This window comes from Fonsecaea pedrosoi, assembly GCF_000835455.1.
Source record: "Fonsecaea pedrosoi CBS 271.37 unplaced genomic scaffold supercont1.3, whole genome shotgun sequence".
Lineage (NCBI taxonomy): Eukaryota > Fungi > Ascomycota > Eurotiomycetes > Chaetothyriales > Herpotrichiellaceae > Fonsecaea > Fonsecaea pedrosoi.
In genome coordinates, this window is record NW_013550613.1 from 556383 (window position 1) to 570860 (window position 14478).

At 52.5% G+C, this 14478-nt stretch overlaps 4 protein-coding genes across 4 annotated transcripts; 2 read left to right on the forward strand and 2 right to left on the reverse strand.

Annotated features, from left to right (window-relative positions):
- Positions 1 to 5254: 5254 nt before the first annotated feature.
- Positions 5255 to 7645, forward strand: Z517_04079 (uncharacterized protein; the record flags this gene model as incomplete). The annotated part of the gene is made up of 1 exon (XM_013429410.1): positions 5255 to 7645. One exon carries the CDS (start codon positions 5255 to 5257, stop codon positions 7643 to 7645), a length of 2391 nt encoding a protein of 796 aa, XP_013284864.1.
- Positions 7646 to 8148: 503 nt separating this feature from the next.
- On the reverse strand, positions 8149 to 9658 carry Z517_04080 (uncharacterized protein; the record flags this gene model as incomplete). Its single annotated transcript, XM_013429411.1, has 2 exons — positions 8149 to 9147; positions 9203 to 9658. The coding sequence occupies 2 exons, from the start codon at positions 9656 to 9658 to the stop codon at positions 8149 to 8151; spliced, it is 1455 nt and encodes a 484-aa protein (XP_013284865.1).
- Positions 9659 to 10066: 408 nt separating this feature from the next.
- Z517_04081 (dihydropteroate synthase) lies at positions 10067 to 11564 on the reverse strand (the record flags this gene model as incomplete). Its single annotated transcript, XM_013429412.1, has 2 exons — positions 10067 to 11069; positions 11116 to 11564. The coding sequence occupies 2 exons, from the start codon at positions 11562 to 11564 to the stop codon at positions 10067 to 10069; spliced, it is 1452 nt and encodes a 483-aa protein (XP_013284866.1).
- Positions 11565 to 12569: 1005 nt separating this feature from the next.
- Z517_04082 (uncharacterized protein) lies at positions 12570 to 14025 on the forward strand (the record flags this gene model as incomplete). Its single annotated transcript, XM_013429413.1, has 7 exons — positions 12570 to 12716; positions 12772 to 12899; positions 12952 to 13022; positions 13082 to 13149; positions 13205 to 13297; positions 13355 to 13726; positions 13825 to 14025. 7 exons carry the CDS (start codon positions 12570 to 12572, stop codon positions 14023 to 14025), a joined length of 1080 nt encoding a protein of 359 aa, XP_013284867.1.
- Positions 14026 to 14478: the final 453 nt, after the last annotated feature.

Here is a 14478-nt window from a genome sequence, read left to right on the forward strand (position 1 = left end):
TGAAGAAATTGAGGTCAGGCCGTGTTAAGCGCCAACAGCCGATGGAGGCATTGACGGGTGCAGAGCCAATCCATGCCTCAAGACTAGGATGCATGTGCTTCTTGTGGGCGAAAACTCCATCCGGCATCTGCTCTTACGCCTCATCGCCTCATTAGTGGTTCACGGGTGGTTTCTGGGGCATGAGAATCGTGACGCGGTCGTATTTCATAGGCGAGGGCTTGTGACCGCCTCTTTCGACTCAAGGTATGCCGCATCGGCCGTCTGCAAGAGATGCAGACCAAAAGAGCCGGGCACAGGCTCGTTGCAGCTCCCGCCAGGGTGCAGATGAAGCTTCCCCGTCAGCTGGCGTAGCTTGCACCCATCCTCACCAAGCCCAACCAAGATCCAGGGGCGAGCTTGTTGGTTACCCAGTGGTGGCAGGGTTCTCAGGTCGGCGAGGAGGATCAGGAAGTGACCAGTAGATCTGCCTCGTTTCACATGATATGGCGTGGCTGCAAACCGGCTGTGGGTAATCGAATCTGATGCCGACGTTTACCCCATTTTGGTCTCGTTCATGCACTTGGTGTAACTCTTGCGCTTCCCCCGGAGCCTCTGTTGGGCACTAGACGCAGGAGCGGTCGCCCCCGTCGAGCTATGACATGTGTCGTTCGCCCTGCAGTGACTAGCAAGCCACTGCCGGGGCCATCAGCCTTCAGGTCGGCTCTGCAACACGGTCGGGATGTGGGGGAGAAACGGGGATTGTTGAGGATGCCAGCTGCGACGGGGTAAGCGTAGTCTCCGTGGCAGCTCAGATTCGACGGGAGGGCGTTGGTGTCGCTGACTGGGGCTCGCAGGGCGCTGCAAGTGACTCTTGAGGAGGGCGCAGGACACAGAGACTCAACTGAGGCCCACAGAAGGCACCTTTAAGCTCTTGCCTCTAATTCCGTGCGTCTCTGTTCAACAGCCTGTGCCTGCGCCTGCCACTCCCGTCTTCGGTCACTTCCGTCCCCGTGCACCAGATCCGCGTCCGGCCAACTCTATTTTATCTTCATCACTCGCTCTTCCTTCGTTCTGTTCTTTCCTCCTTCTCCATTGCTGGCGAGGAGGTCGCAAAAGCGTGTCTATCCTCATCAAGTCATGCTCCGGCGGACAGGCAGCTCCGCATGATGATCACAATGCCCAACGACCAGGGACGGATTCGTGGCATTGATAACGGCGACACTACCTCTGCAATCATGCCAGACTGTTTTTCCTGGCACAGTATGGTATTGACTCTGTACGCTTCAGCTGACGCCACAGATCAGGCCGGTAACGAGCCCTAGCAGTCGAGACGAATAGTCTTGGGCAGGATGTCCAGTCAGGACCAAACTCTCGACAAGACAGTTTTTGCATGAATGGCCTCTTGGCTATCCAGATCTTCTTATTAGGCGCAGAAAATGCCTCTTAACGCGTCGTATGCGATATTTCTTGAATCTCCCGGCGGCACGGCCTTTATCAATGGGACATGGACGGACGGCGAGATATTCCAACTTGAAAATGGTCTGTGAAATAAGAGGCTTTCTGTGTGACGATAACCGTATTCAAAGAACGTCGATGATGCCCAGAACCGACATGTTTTCTGCGTCCTGCGTGATACAACATGGGTGTCGTGCAACAGGATCGACGCGACGTCGAACCACAGGGATTATTGCGGCTCTGCGGCCTAGGGTTTGCGCCCTGCTTTATCCAGCGAACTTCATGAAAGGTCACCGAGTCTCTGGTCGCGAACAATTGCGTATGAACGAGGACTGCTGGGTTCGGACACGCGTCTTCGACCATTATTGCTGTTCGTTTTGCCGAGATGACACGACCGTCATTGCTCTAAAGCACTGGGCACATGCATTGGAGGTGGCCACGGGAGCTGAATGGCTCCGATGTCAGGACATCACCCCTACAGCTGTCTTGCTTCCGCTATCCGCAGCCATTGAGAGACAGGTTTGGACAGAAGAGTGAGCGGACCGGTGCTGGAATGGGTCTCGGACAACCTCTAACTCGTTAGTCCTCACATTCAGTACCACTACCGACAGATACTCTGTGTCCTAGGGATGTCATTGATCAAGAACCAACGAGGCATGAATGCACAATGGACACGGCCCCCGCAAGACACTCTGGGTTGGCGGTCTCCTACGCTAAAGCCATGCCCTAAGATGAGAGGCAAGCGCTGGCGGACCCGGGAGTCAAGACCACTCAGCGGCAGCGGGAATGTCACAGACCCCGTTTTAAAGCTGACATCCCCTCCCCCAGCATTCTCAGCTCCTTCCAGCCTTTGGCTCCTCTGTCAATCGGAACATCTGGTTCAAACTCTTCCAAACTTCACCATCTTGACGACCTATTTCTAGGATTACGGGTCTTGCAAGGCTAGGACCAAACTCAATCATCCATCATGTACCGCAGAGATCGGTCATTGGCCCGAGGTTTGTGCAACCCAGGTATGCACGACAGAATTTGGCTTTTGAACTATATGGTGGTACTACCTGAGCCTGCTGACCACCCTCGACAGCTGTCGGACAGCCAGCCTCATTGGTGGGCAGCGGCAAACATAAACCTCCATATGGTAAGAGCAGTGACACCATTATTACTGTCGGAATTACGACCTAATCTATAGAAGCAGAAAATCACAAGGAACGATCTGGCGATCTAAGCGGGCCACACCTTGGAGACTTCGCAAGAGGCGATAAGCCTCCCAAACCCAAACCTACTCCGAAGCCTTCAGGAGAGCCACCAATACCTGGAGTTTCGTGAAGCCGCGGGTTTCCGCACGTTCGTTGTTGGTCACCTGGCCCGAGAAAAGGAGGCACAAGAATATCCGGCAAGAATCTTGATAGAAATGGTGCCTGGTGGAAACCAAAGCGTCCTATGGTGGGAAGAGCAGGCTGCAACAACGGACGAGTCAAGAGATGCTCGGCTGGAACAAAGGACATGCACTTCCCCCTGACGGTGGGAACAAGCTCTTAATGACAAGGAACTACGAATGAATGCACATATGCTATTGAGACCCAAATCTAAGGCTGCTTGCCCCAGCCACACGAGTTTTGTGATTGCACGCTTCTTGTTGGGCATCGACACGAAACTATGGGCAGTGAGGCATGAAATACTTTCTACAAAGTCATCTCTCGTCTCTCGCTGAAAGACACTCGAACTAGCCCACGGGGTCGGTAACCCAGGCAAGCAGCTTACCGTGGATGTTAGAGATGCTCGACCAACGAATTTATAATGGAAACTACAGCTCGCGGATAGAACAGATTGGTGCAGCGGTACATGACGCCCAAAGTGATTGAAAAGGTCGTGAAGGAATGCTTCTGCTGGATGGCACGTAACCGCATCTTCGCGTACCACTTGCGGAATATGACAGCTTTTTGGAACCTTCCCAAACCTTGGCCTAATCAAGGGATGCATCGACGGCAAAGTGGCACCGTATCGGAAGGAGTGGCCAAAAGTAGCGGCATCTAAGGTGCGTTGTAGAAAGACGACTCCCTCGATGTCTTCGATGCCCAGAAAGGGACAATGGTTCAAGGGAACAGGATTCAAGTCCTTGGGATTCGGTGGAAAGTTAGGAGAGGCGTGGGTCAAGCTGGAACTGCAAAGCCGGGTATTGTCTGAAAGCAGTAGAGTCCGAATACCAAGTAGACGTTCGGGTGTTGTGGTGGTGCTTCTGCAAAGCACGTCAATCACCTCGCGCTGATGCAGATTCCGGCTAGGAGGGCCGTGGGCAGGTCCAATTCACGGAAGCGAGGGGAGGTCATGCGTGGGAGCTCTCCGAGAAGATGATTGTGAAACGAGCCACGATAGAGGTCAAAACGAGGCGAGTCAGGTTGGTTCGTGGTGGGGTTTTGCGTGAGAACGAAAACGGAGGCCGCAGGCATGGGTGCGTTGGCGAGACTAGTGGCCTCATTCTTCAGGCAGCCAACCAACGGCGCAGGAGAAGTGTGCCCAACTTGAAAGGGGAGAAGCGGTAAGTTCAGGAGAGAAGAGGCCAGCCAGAGGATTGTGAGAAGAAGGAAAAGATGGTCGTGCCCTACTCGATACTTTGCTCGTCACTGACCTCCAGGCCACGCCGGGTTCGAGAAACTGGTTTGATAATAGTGGGTGCGACTGATTAGCTTTGCACTGGTTGCCCACTAGCCGCACCTGTGGGTGTTAAGCATCGGGCTATTCGTCATTGGTCAGGACCCCGAACAAACCATTCCTTCCACCAGCTGACGAAGAACAATGCACAATCGATGCAGACGTGGAAACGAATTCTGTGACTCAACCACCACCTACCCAACTTGATGCAGCATGGATGGGTCTGTGCATCATGCAGCTCGAGGTTGGTGGGGGAAAGGGGGGGGGCGAGCATTCAGCAACCAAGTGGGTAGAGGTGACCTGTCACTTTTCCACCTCCTCCAACCTCCAATCTCGACATGCTCTCTCTGCTCTTGTTCTGTTCGCTGTAGAAAGGTGTCACCTCCAAGCTGCCACGGCTGGAAATGGTCCAATCTTGAACAGTTCCACGCCCTGACCTGCCAGCATCTGGCTCCGGAGCACGATGGCGGAGTGGTAAGGGCAAGTTACACAGCATTGCAGTCTGCAAAGTGATCTAACCCGAAGCTCGCAAGCTGGCCTTGTGCCCATCACCACCAAAGCTCGCTGGTCTCAGCCCCCTCGTCTCCCTACTCTCTTTCCATCCCACTGGTCGTTGTTCCAACCTCGTTTCCTGGTCCATTTTCTGCAGCATTTTTCTGACAGATTAGATTTCTCTTACAGCTTGGGGACTCGACTGACCCACGCAGTCTGCCTCCATATCCAACCAGGGCGAGGAGGTGGGAAAAGAGAGGGGAAGAGAGAAACAGTGAAGAGCGATGAAGGAAGAAGAGAAGGAGACTTTCAGACGCCACTCGTGGTACCAATCACCACGAACTAGGCCCATCGCGACCCTGGGCCATTTTTGTTCGTTGAAGTGAGTACCAACCAATCATCTTTCGCAGTCCCCTGCCTTTTCAACCATAACATTTGCCCATAGGAGTCTGTTTTACTGACGAATAGCAGGACTCGAACCCTCTAGATCCTGACCTACACAGCTGTCCGCCTTTCGGTCACCTGTAATCGCTGCCGCTACTGCGAGTACTCCCGATCTGCCCTACGCCGCCGTCAGAGGGAGGTGTGTCGTTGCACAATTCTCAGCGTTCCAGTGGTATCCTTTATCAGACTCGAATGATAACTCCCAGCTGGACCTCTGAAGGTTTTGTAATATCCAATGGTAGGCGATCGCTCGCCGCAGCCTCCTAGGGAGACATGGGAGGCACTCAAGGCCGACATCCGCAGGTGGTATCTCCGGGAGAATCGAACTTGCGAATACATCCAGAAGCAACTCCGTCTTCGCAGTGTCTTTGTGAGCGAGAGGCAGATCAAGAACAGGTTGAGCGAGTGGAAATATGAACGCAAAAAAACCCCCCACCAACATTATCTCGCCATGCTGGTGGTGGCAGATTCGTGGAAGGCTCGTGGCAGTGAGGCTGTTTTCGAGGTGCCAAAGAGGGACGAACGAGTTACTTTTAATGCTCAAAAAATCAAGAAAGAATGCGAAAGAGTCAGAAAAAGATACCTATCACACCGAGAATCTTTCAAACTCCCGTCCCTTTGCGAAGCAGAATACACCTTGAGGGTTGCTGGCATCTCCTGGAAAGAAAAGGATCTGCTGATTCATCACAATCGAGCCCGGGAAATCCAGCTGTATGGCGGTCCTCTTCAATGGCATGCAAATCTGCATAGTCTACCATTCAGGAACTGCGGTGTGCGAAATAGAGACACACTCACCACTGGCGAGAGTGCTCTCACATTATTTCTAAACCGGCAATCTGAGGACTCTCCACCATCACAATTTGAGCCTGTCCAAGCCTGTAACGTACCTTCAGACGATTCGATGCCTCGAATTCCTTCGCCTCCGGAGATTTACACACCGCCCACTACCAGCGGTCCAGAAAGACTCTCCCCTCCGACTGTTACGGTGGCAACAAATGACTGTCAAGTATTACCGCCTGAGCCGATTCCTTGTAACGATCTGTCTTGGCCGGTCGGCGCTGGAAACGTGGTCGGTGGCGGTAACGCATCTTTTCAGCTGAGCCCAGTTCATACGCTGCTGAGCTTAGCCCCCGAGCCATTCCAAATCGAAGACGAGGCTTATCCCAGCCCATATTCGAACTGCTCCGTGTCTTCGACGACAACGCTGCTCGTGCTTGCTACGCCCTCTGAGACAATCTTTAACCCCAACTCATGCCGTTCATGCCAACCGCCACACTCTCACCAAAGTTACGACTTTAGCGAATCAATCGGAACGCTGTGTAAGGGCATCAAGTATGAGCCACCTGAATATGCTTCCTACTTTCAACCTGTGCACTCATTTCAGGTCACCACCGAGGAGGACCACAAACTAAGCGCCAGCCAATGGGCAGCGCCATATTATCTGCAATGTTTTTCCGATGATTTGCAGGAAGACATGCTCGAATTCCGCAAGTCTCAGTCCATGGATATCCTGCAGTATGCGTTGGAGCACAACAACGAGTTCATCCTCCCCTGTCTTAGCTGGACAATGCTGGTGCTAGGACAGACTCAGCGGATGGAGCAACTAGCGAATTTTCTCTCCGCAAGTTGTTCCATCATCAGTTCTCAGCCTGCCATGCGCAAGAGCTACACATACGAGGTCCCGTTCCGGTACGCTCTGGCTTGGGCCAACAACGATCCTGAAGAGATGGAATTTTACGGCGAGTTGCTGGGACGGTCGCACGCACAGATCGGGCAGATTTGGGGCCGGGAGCACCCAAATTTCTTCGTTAGTGGCTACCTCTATGCATGGCATGCAATGCGGAAAGGTGAATACCACGAGGCATTAAAGCTCTTGACAAGCAGCCTCCCGGTTTGCGAGCGGAAAATGGGACGTCACGATCTCCTGACCATTAATTGTTTGGCGATCGCTGCGAGGGCTTATGCACAGGTAGGCCGTACCGAAGCGGCTGTACAATGCTACCGCAGAGCAATGAGCGCGACACAACTCTTGGAAGAAGATCAAACCCATATCGAGGCGCATGGGCCTGTTCTGCAGCTATTTCGTTCGACTCTGCTGTCTCGACATGCAATGCTGCTTCTCCGTCTACAAGACCCTCTAAACGCAGAGAAACAACTCCGGCAGGTTCTTGACCTCCGTTTACTGATTCACGGTGTCCACAGCCTCATTATTTGGTGGGCTGCCTGGCCTCTTGTTTCTATCCTGCGGGAAACGGGCCACGTCGCAGATTCTGAATCCCTCATGGACGAGTTGGTCCGATGGCATAACTGGGAACAGGAAGCTGAATGGTATATTCAGAGAGGAGAGCGGCCACCACCGCGACCGCCGTTTCAATGGCTACGATTCGGGCCCAACAGAACCCCAAAGGAGGAAGGTCGTTCTCCTGAGCTCACCAAGGGTCTTTACCCTTCCCAGATCTACAACACAGCTGCCACGGGAATGATGCCTCCTGAGGATATGCGCCCAGCTGCTCACCACCCCTTTGTGAGTGGCGGTGCAGATGTCTGTCTGACGGTAGCAGGGACACTTTCAGGAACTCCTTCATGGGGCGCCCATCCCTGGGGTCCTTACGACGCTGGACGTTGACCACTAGACTGTGGACTTATCTTCATTCTTGACAGAGTCGTCTGCTGTTCGTGGCCTGGAACATGTATGTTCAAGACCCCTTCACCCTTCACCCTTCACCCTTCATTTCCAGAGATCTTCTGTGGGGTATATACTACCCTGCTCCCCGCTTCGACAGGGCCGGACTGTAATCTCGCCCTTTCTGGGAGATAATTTCCTTGAGGGCTAGTCTGAGACGGGTCCTCCTTCGGGCCCTTGACATGAGCGGCGGCCTGAAACGTGGGCACCTGGGGACCTTCAGACGGTGTCCCCCACGCACATTGAGATCTGCGGCCCGATATTCCCATGAATACCTTGGAGATGGAAGAGAGAGAGATAGAATCCCAAAAAAAGAATAATATTTATTGAGAATCCCAAAGAACGCTATCCTCTAAAAGTATTGTAGAGTACAAGGTAAAAAGTCCAAAATTTCAATCCGTGGTCTGTGCCGGTTGCTCGACTTTGCCCGAGTCATTGGAAAGACTCTACCTCTCATCTAGCTGCCTCTTGTTCTTCTTTAGTATCCTCGGTCGACCGCCGACAAAGAAGAAACTCAGTATAGCCGTGACTCCTGCAATGCATGCCACCACGACGTTCATGTTGCCATAGCCTATACTGTCCCTCAAGGATCCGCTCAAGACGGGCCCGACCGTCAACCCGGCGGAAAATACCAGGGAATTGAAGCCGTAAAGTTGAGCATAGGGCCCATTTTCTCCAAAGAGTCCCGGATTGGCTTTGTCGTATTTTTGCACCACATCCGAGGCCTCAACGATGGATGGTGAGCCGATGATTGCCAAGCCAATTCCATTGAGGGCCAGGAGAGCGGAGTATAAGACGATATTAGCAGTACGGCTGGGTGCGACTTGTGACGAGGGTAGGCGGAGTAGTATCAAGGTTGGAACGAGGTAGCCGAAACCCAGGACCGCGGCTGGTTTTGTACCATATTTGTCAACGGCCCAGCCAGCTATAGGACCGAGGAGGAGGTATGGAATGTCAAGACCAATGAAGAGGAGACCGGACTGTAAAGAATCGAACTCGAACAGCGTATGTGCTTCGGTGGGAATGGTGGCATCGAAGGTGGCGAGTAACGCAGCTTGAACGAATGCAAGCAGCAAAGCGACAAGAAGCCGGGGGTTGGATAGACAGTAGAGGATAGGAAGCGTTCGGACCAGCCTGTTTTGACCTTCTGGAATACGATAGTTATCTTCCTCCGTTTTTGGCAACAGGGGTTCGTCTTCGCTCCGATCGTCTTCGCTATCCGTTCCTTCAGGTCGCGCTTCGGCGTCGCGGGGATTCTGAATCTCTGCAAGAGTTTTGTCATATTTCACTGCGACTTTCTTTTCAATCACCAAGATACGCATGATAAAGTCGACTCCAAGAAAGGCTGCACCTAATCCAAAAACTCCTACATAGCCAGTCTTGCGGTACAGGACTCCCCCTAGAACAGGGGCCGCCAGTTCGCCGACTGATATGATGGAGAAAATCTGTTGCCCGAATGAGATTTTGTCTTCAATGAATAGTTCCGTCAGAAAAACTTACCGTTCCAATTACTTTACCAAGGTTCTGGGGTCCCACAGTATCTAGCACCATGGCCAAACCCACAGTCCAGACAACAGCGGCACTCGTCCCTTGTAGAATCCTGGCTACAACAAGCGCCACAATATTCTGACCCAGAGCCAGCATGATGGTAGCGGCAAGCAGGGCGGTAAGGCCGCAAAGGAAAGGTGTCCGCCGAGCATTGGTGCGGTCAGCGACGATCCCGACAGGGATGGAGAAGACGACACTAGCGCCAGCATAGGCAGCTAGAAGTCCAGACACCCAGGATTGAATTTTGTCCTCGGGGAGATGTATACGCTCTTGGAGCATGAATGGTAATACGGGGACGACAAGTCCATAGAGGAAGAGGTCGGTGAACAGGCCGATGGCAACTGTAGAGATGATGAAAAGAGTGTTGGCTCGCCAGCGGAGGCCAAAGGGATGGCCGCTGGGAGGCATGCTGTGGATCTATGCTGAAGCGAATGTGTCTGTGTATGGACTACTGGCTAATTTGCGATGAGTGAGAATGTATCCCATTGCAAAAACAGGAGGAGAAAATATGATGGACTGACATTGAACATGGGGAATCGAAAACCCATTGACGGTTGACGGTGGTTCGTACCTGCATGAAGATCGATTGGTCATGACCTCATCATTTGTTGACTTGGCCAATGGGTGGCCAAGAACCTCCGAGGCTGTGGCAGCCTTGCCACAGAAGACTGTGGAAACCAGGGCAGCCTCGTTCGAGATGTGGATTATATTCCTGACAGCCGCGCAATCCAATTCATACATCTGGCATGATCAATTCGCCCTGCTCAGGATGTTGAAATCTGCTGCAAGTTGCCATAGACGTGCAATTTGTCTCCTTCAGGGCCGTCGATAGATAGCATCTGCCATCTTGGTAACCTGAACCATTTCGCCAACATCGTGTATCCGCACAATATCAGCGCCGCCTTCAATGCTGGCCGTAACTGCGGCGGCCGTCCCATAGCTCCGCTTGGGAGCCTCCGACACGCCGGTAACATTCCCAATGAACCCCTTGCGGCTTGGGCCCATAAGCCAGGGGAAATTTCTTAGCACAGAAGAGTATTGTGTTTGTTCCCGTAGTTGCTGAAGACTTCGAAGGAGTTCGAGGTTCTGTTCCTGGTCCTTCGCAAAGCCCAAGCCGGGGTCGAGGATGATTCGCCACGGGGCAATCCCGGCTTCGAGGGCAGCCTGAACGCGCTCGTAAAGTTCTCGAGCTACTCCATTCGTAACCCCGTCAGGATAGTCAGTGAGTTTTGTCATTGTGTGCGGATCTCCTCTCATATGCATAAGGACAATAGTCTTCCCCAACTCAGCCACCGTTGGTAGCATTTGAGGGTCTAGGAGACCAGCTGAGACGTCATTGATGATGTCCGCACCAGCAAGAATGGTCTGCCGAGCTACATCAGAGTGAAAGGTGTCGATGCTGAGGGCGATATTTTCCGCTTCCTTCATCTCTCTGATTATGCGGATCACTGGAAGGATGCGTTCGAGCTCCTCCTTAGGTCCAAGATAATCGGCCTTTGGGCGAGTGCTTTGTCCACCAATGTCGATGATGCTGGCGCCTGCCGCAATGAAATTCGCAACTGTTGTCTTTATAGCCTCAGCACCTTTGGCTGTGTGAACGCCTCCGTCGGAAAAAGAGTCGGGTGTTAGGTTCAGAATGGCCATAATATGGGTCTTGCGAGTGGCATCATGAGTACGGACCATTGGCATCTGTGGCCTTAAGACGGTGACCGGAGACATGGTGGCGTCTTTTTCTGGAAGCGCGTCTAATAGTTGACTTATTCGGCGATGACGAGTACTTGGTGAGAAGTCTGGCGGAAGGTGCTCGTCAGGCAATATGCTTGAAAACGTCAGCCTTTTGTGGGAACGATGCAGCCTAGACTTACTCTGCAAGAGGTCTGAGCACGAACTCTCTCTCCAGCATCAGAATATGCGGGATGTTGAGCCGAGGGTGCTTGAAATAGTCTTGATTGTAGAGGATGACATCAAGATCAACCGTCCTGGGTCCCTTGTCAATCAACCGTTTTCTGCCCAATTCATTCTCAATGGCCTGCAAGACATCCAATAGTTGTAGCGGTGCAAGACTGGTCTCAATCTGGCAAACGCCGTTCAGAAAAGGATCCTGATCATCGTAGTACATTGGTTTGGTTTCATATAGGGAGCTCAGCTTAAGAACTCGGAGGTCGTTTTCTCTCATCTTGGAGAGCGCAGCCTCGATGTTGGCAAGTCGGTCTCCAAGGTTGCTACCAAAGGCTACCACGGCTTTATTTTGGGCATCTGAAGCCGACTTTGAAGACTTCATCTTTGCACTGGTCTGGCTCAAAGGCCGAGACATGGTCAAGGAAAACGGATAGGGGCGCAGAACACGCTGCTGCAAAGTGGAGTTTCTAGCCCGGCTTCTCGAGGATGCGGATAGAGTCGGTAACGTGCGTTTGTGCACAGTCGACCGCAGACAGCACTGGATATTACTTGTATAGAGACCGTGTCGTATCCGTGATGAGCATGTGGGATTGAAGACAGTAGGCAAACTCTGGATGCAGGGAATCCGGCCAACAGCTGTCGCTAGAGTAGTGGACATACGAGCTTGATGTTTAGTTATCGAAGAGATGAACTATTGGTAGCAGCAACCACAACTAAACAAGTGCTCTGGACAAGGCGGACTGAGGATGGTTTCGGCTTGCTACAGCGTGAAAACAAAAAACCAAAGCCTCGTCACCAGTGGCACCCAGTCGCTGGGAGCCAAAAGTGGCATCTTAGCCGACTCTAAACCATCTCCGCATTTCAACGCTTGGCACCGGATAAGGGACAGATCGGCACGTGATATTAAAATAAGGTGCCAGCCTGATTCGCATCTGCTCACCATCTCGCCATGTGCGGAAAAGAACATGACAGTTAAGCCGAGACCGTCAGGTGTCTCACAACCACCACCAAGCCATGTCGTATCGGAGCGTATTCCGCGTAAGAGTGTGGAGAAGTTTGTGGGATTGTGGGACTGAAATGCCTTGAATCGGGGAGATGCCTCGGTACTTTGACCATGTCATGACTTGCTGCGCTTCCACCGCTTCCACCGCTTCCACCATGCGCATACCCAATGCTACATTCGTCCTAATTCTTCTCCGTTTCCCACAGATTTGTTGATTACTTTGTGCTTTTCGGCTTTTCTTCTCTGCTTAAATCCCCTCGCTGTGTGCAGATATATCTCTGGTCTGAGTCTCCGCAGCACCGTCAAATCATCTGTCCTAGATACCACCTCCAAATTCCTCCCTTCACTCCTCTTCCAAAACAACGTCCCTGAATCAGTTCCATTCCTCCCCGTCTCTTTGCGTACACCTACATCAAAATGGCGTCCCCTCAGCAACTCCGAACCACTACCACGGATCTCCTGAAGATCAAGCATCCAGTCCTGCTAGCTGGTATGAACGTGGCAGCTGGCCCTAAATTGGCAGCCGCAGTTACCAACGCTGGAGGACTTGGTGTTATCGGTGGTGTAAGGAAGATCATAAGAACCTCAAGACTATAGTGGACTCGGCTGATGTGCACAGGTTGGCTACACCCCAGACATGCTCCGGGAACAGGTTGCAGAGCTCAAAAGCTATCTGAACGATAAGAATGCTCCCTTTGGTGTGGATCTTCTCCTTCCGCAGGTTGGAGGGAGTGCAAGAAAGACAAAGTAAGAGCAGGCAAAACCCGCATGGAGGGGACTCTCGCTGACGGCTTTGCAGCTACGACTACACCAAGGGCAAGCTCAACGAGTTGATTGACATCATCATTGACTCTGGCGCGAAGCTTTTCGGTATGACCCCTCATAACGCAACTCCTGTGTCTGGTAATTGAAGTTGACTGTTTGGATAGTCTCTGCCGTGGGTGTACCGCCAAAGGAAGTGGTGGACAAGCTGCACAGACATGGCATTCTATACATGGTGAGCTGACCCAAAATCCGTCCACTTGAATGATCTGTCTAATCGTGTCTTCTAGAACATGATTGGTCACGTCAAGCACGTGAAGAAATGCCTCGATCTCGGTGTCGACTTGATATGTGCTCAGGGTGGTGAAGGCGGTGGCCATACCGTAGGGATTCTGCCTTCTCTCACACCTGGCGAACAGGACAACTGACTGGCACAACAGGGTGATATTCCCACCTCAATACTCATCCCCGCCGTCGCCAAACTCTGCGCCGAAGCTCCTCCCTCCAAATTCACCGGCCAGCCTGTCCAGTGCATCGCCGCGGGTGGTATCTTCTCCGGCGCATCCCTGGCATCGGCCCTGATGCTCGGTGCATCTGCAGTCTGGGTCGGAACACGCTTCGTGCTTTCTGAGGAAGCTGGTGCGCCCAAAGCACACCAGGAAGCCGTCCGAACTGCAGGCTTCGACGACAACATTCGTACCATTATTTTCACCGGTCGGCCTCTGCGGGTGAGGACCAACGAGTACATTAAGAACTGGGAGGAGAATCGGCAATCCGAGATCAAGGAGCTGACGGAGAAGGGTATCATCCCGGTATGCTTTCACATCTGTTCTTCGTTCCCGACCCCCTTTTTATAGATACCGACCTGGACTTTCCAATACCACGAATACTGACTTTTGTGTGTTTCAAGGTTGAACACGACTTCGAGACCAAAGGCGACGACCTCACGGATGAGGACATGGAGAACGCTCGCCCCTTCCTGATGGGCAAAGCTGCCGCCGTGGTCAACGAGAAGAAGAGTGCCCGCGAGATTGTTGATGAGCTCGTCAACGACGCCGTCAAGTGCCTGCAGACCGGCAACGCGTTGATCGTCTCCAAGAGCAAGCTGTGATCAACCCCAAGCAGTCGGACTGGTTGGTAGGTAGCTCGAGGTCAGAAGATGGGCCAGCATCGCACAATCATGTCAGTGCAAAAGGGGACAGGCAGGCATGCGCACTCATGCATACACCCAGTGCGTCTGACCGTGCGTTTCGTACCTCGTAGTCTGCCAATTTCATGTGTATGCTTGGTTCTTTTGGCGCGTAGCAAGAACTTTTTTGGAGGCCGTAACGTGGAAGGCTTTGCAAATTAAACTGCCTCGTTATTTCTTCCCCTTGGGCGTCCGGTCTCGATTTCTTGGTTCGTGGTTCGTGGTTCTCGGTCCTCGATTGATCTTCTAGTTCTGCCACTCCCCCCTTCTAGAATGTTGAAAGCACTCCCTTTTCATCAGGCGTCCCAATTACCAGGTTCCTGGTGCTTAGTATCTAGTTCTCTGTACTTAGGAGCTAGTACATGACCGAGTAGA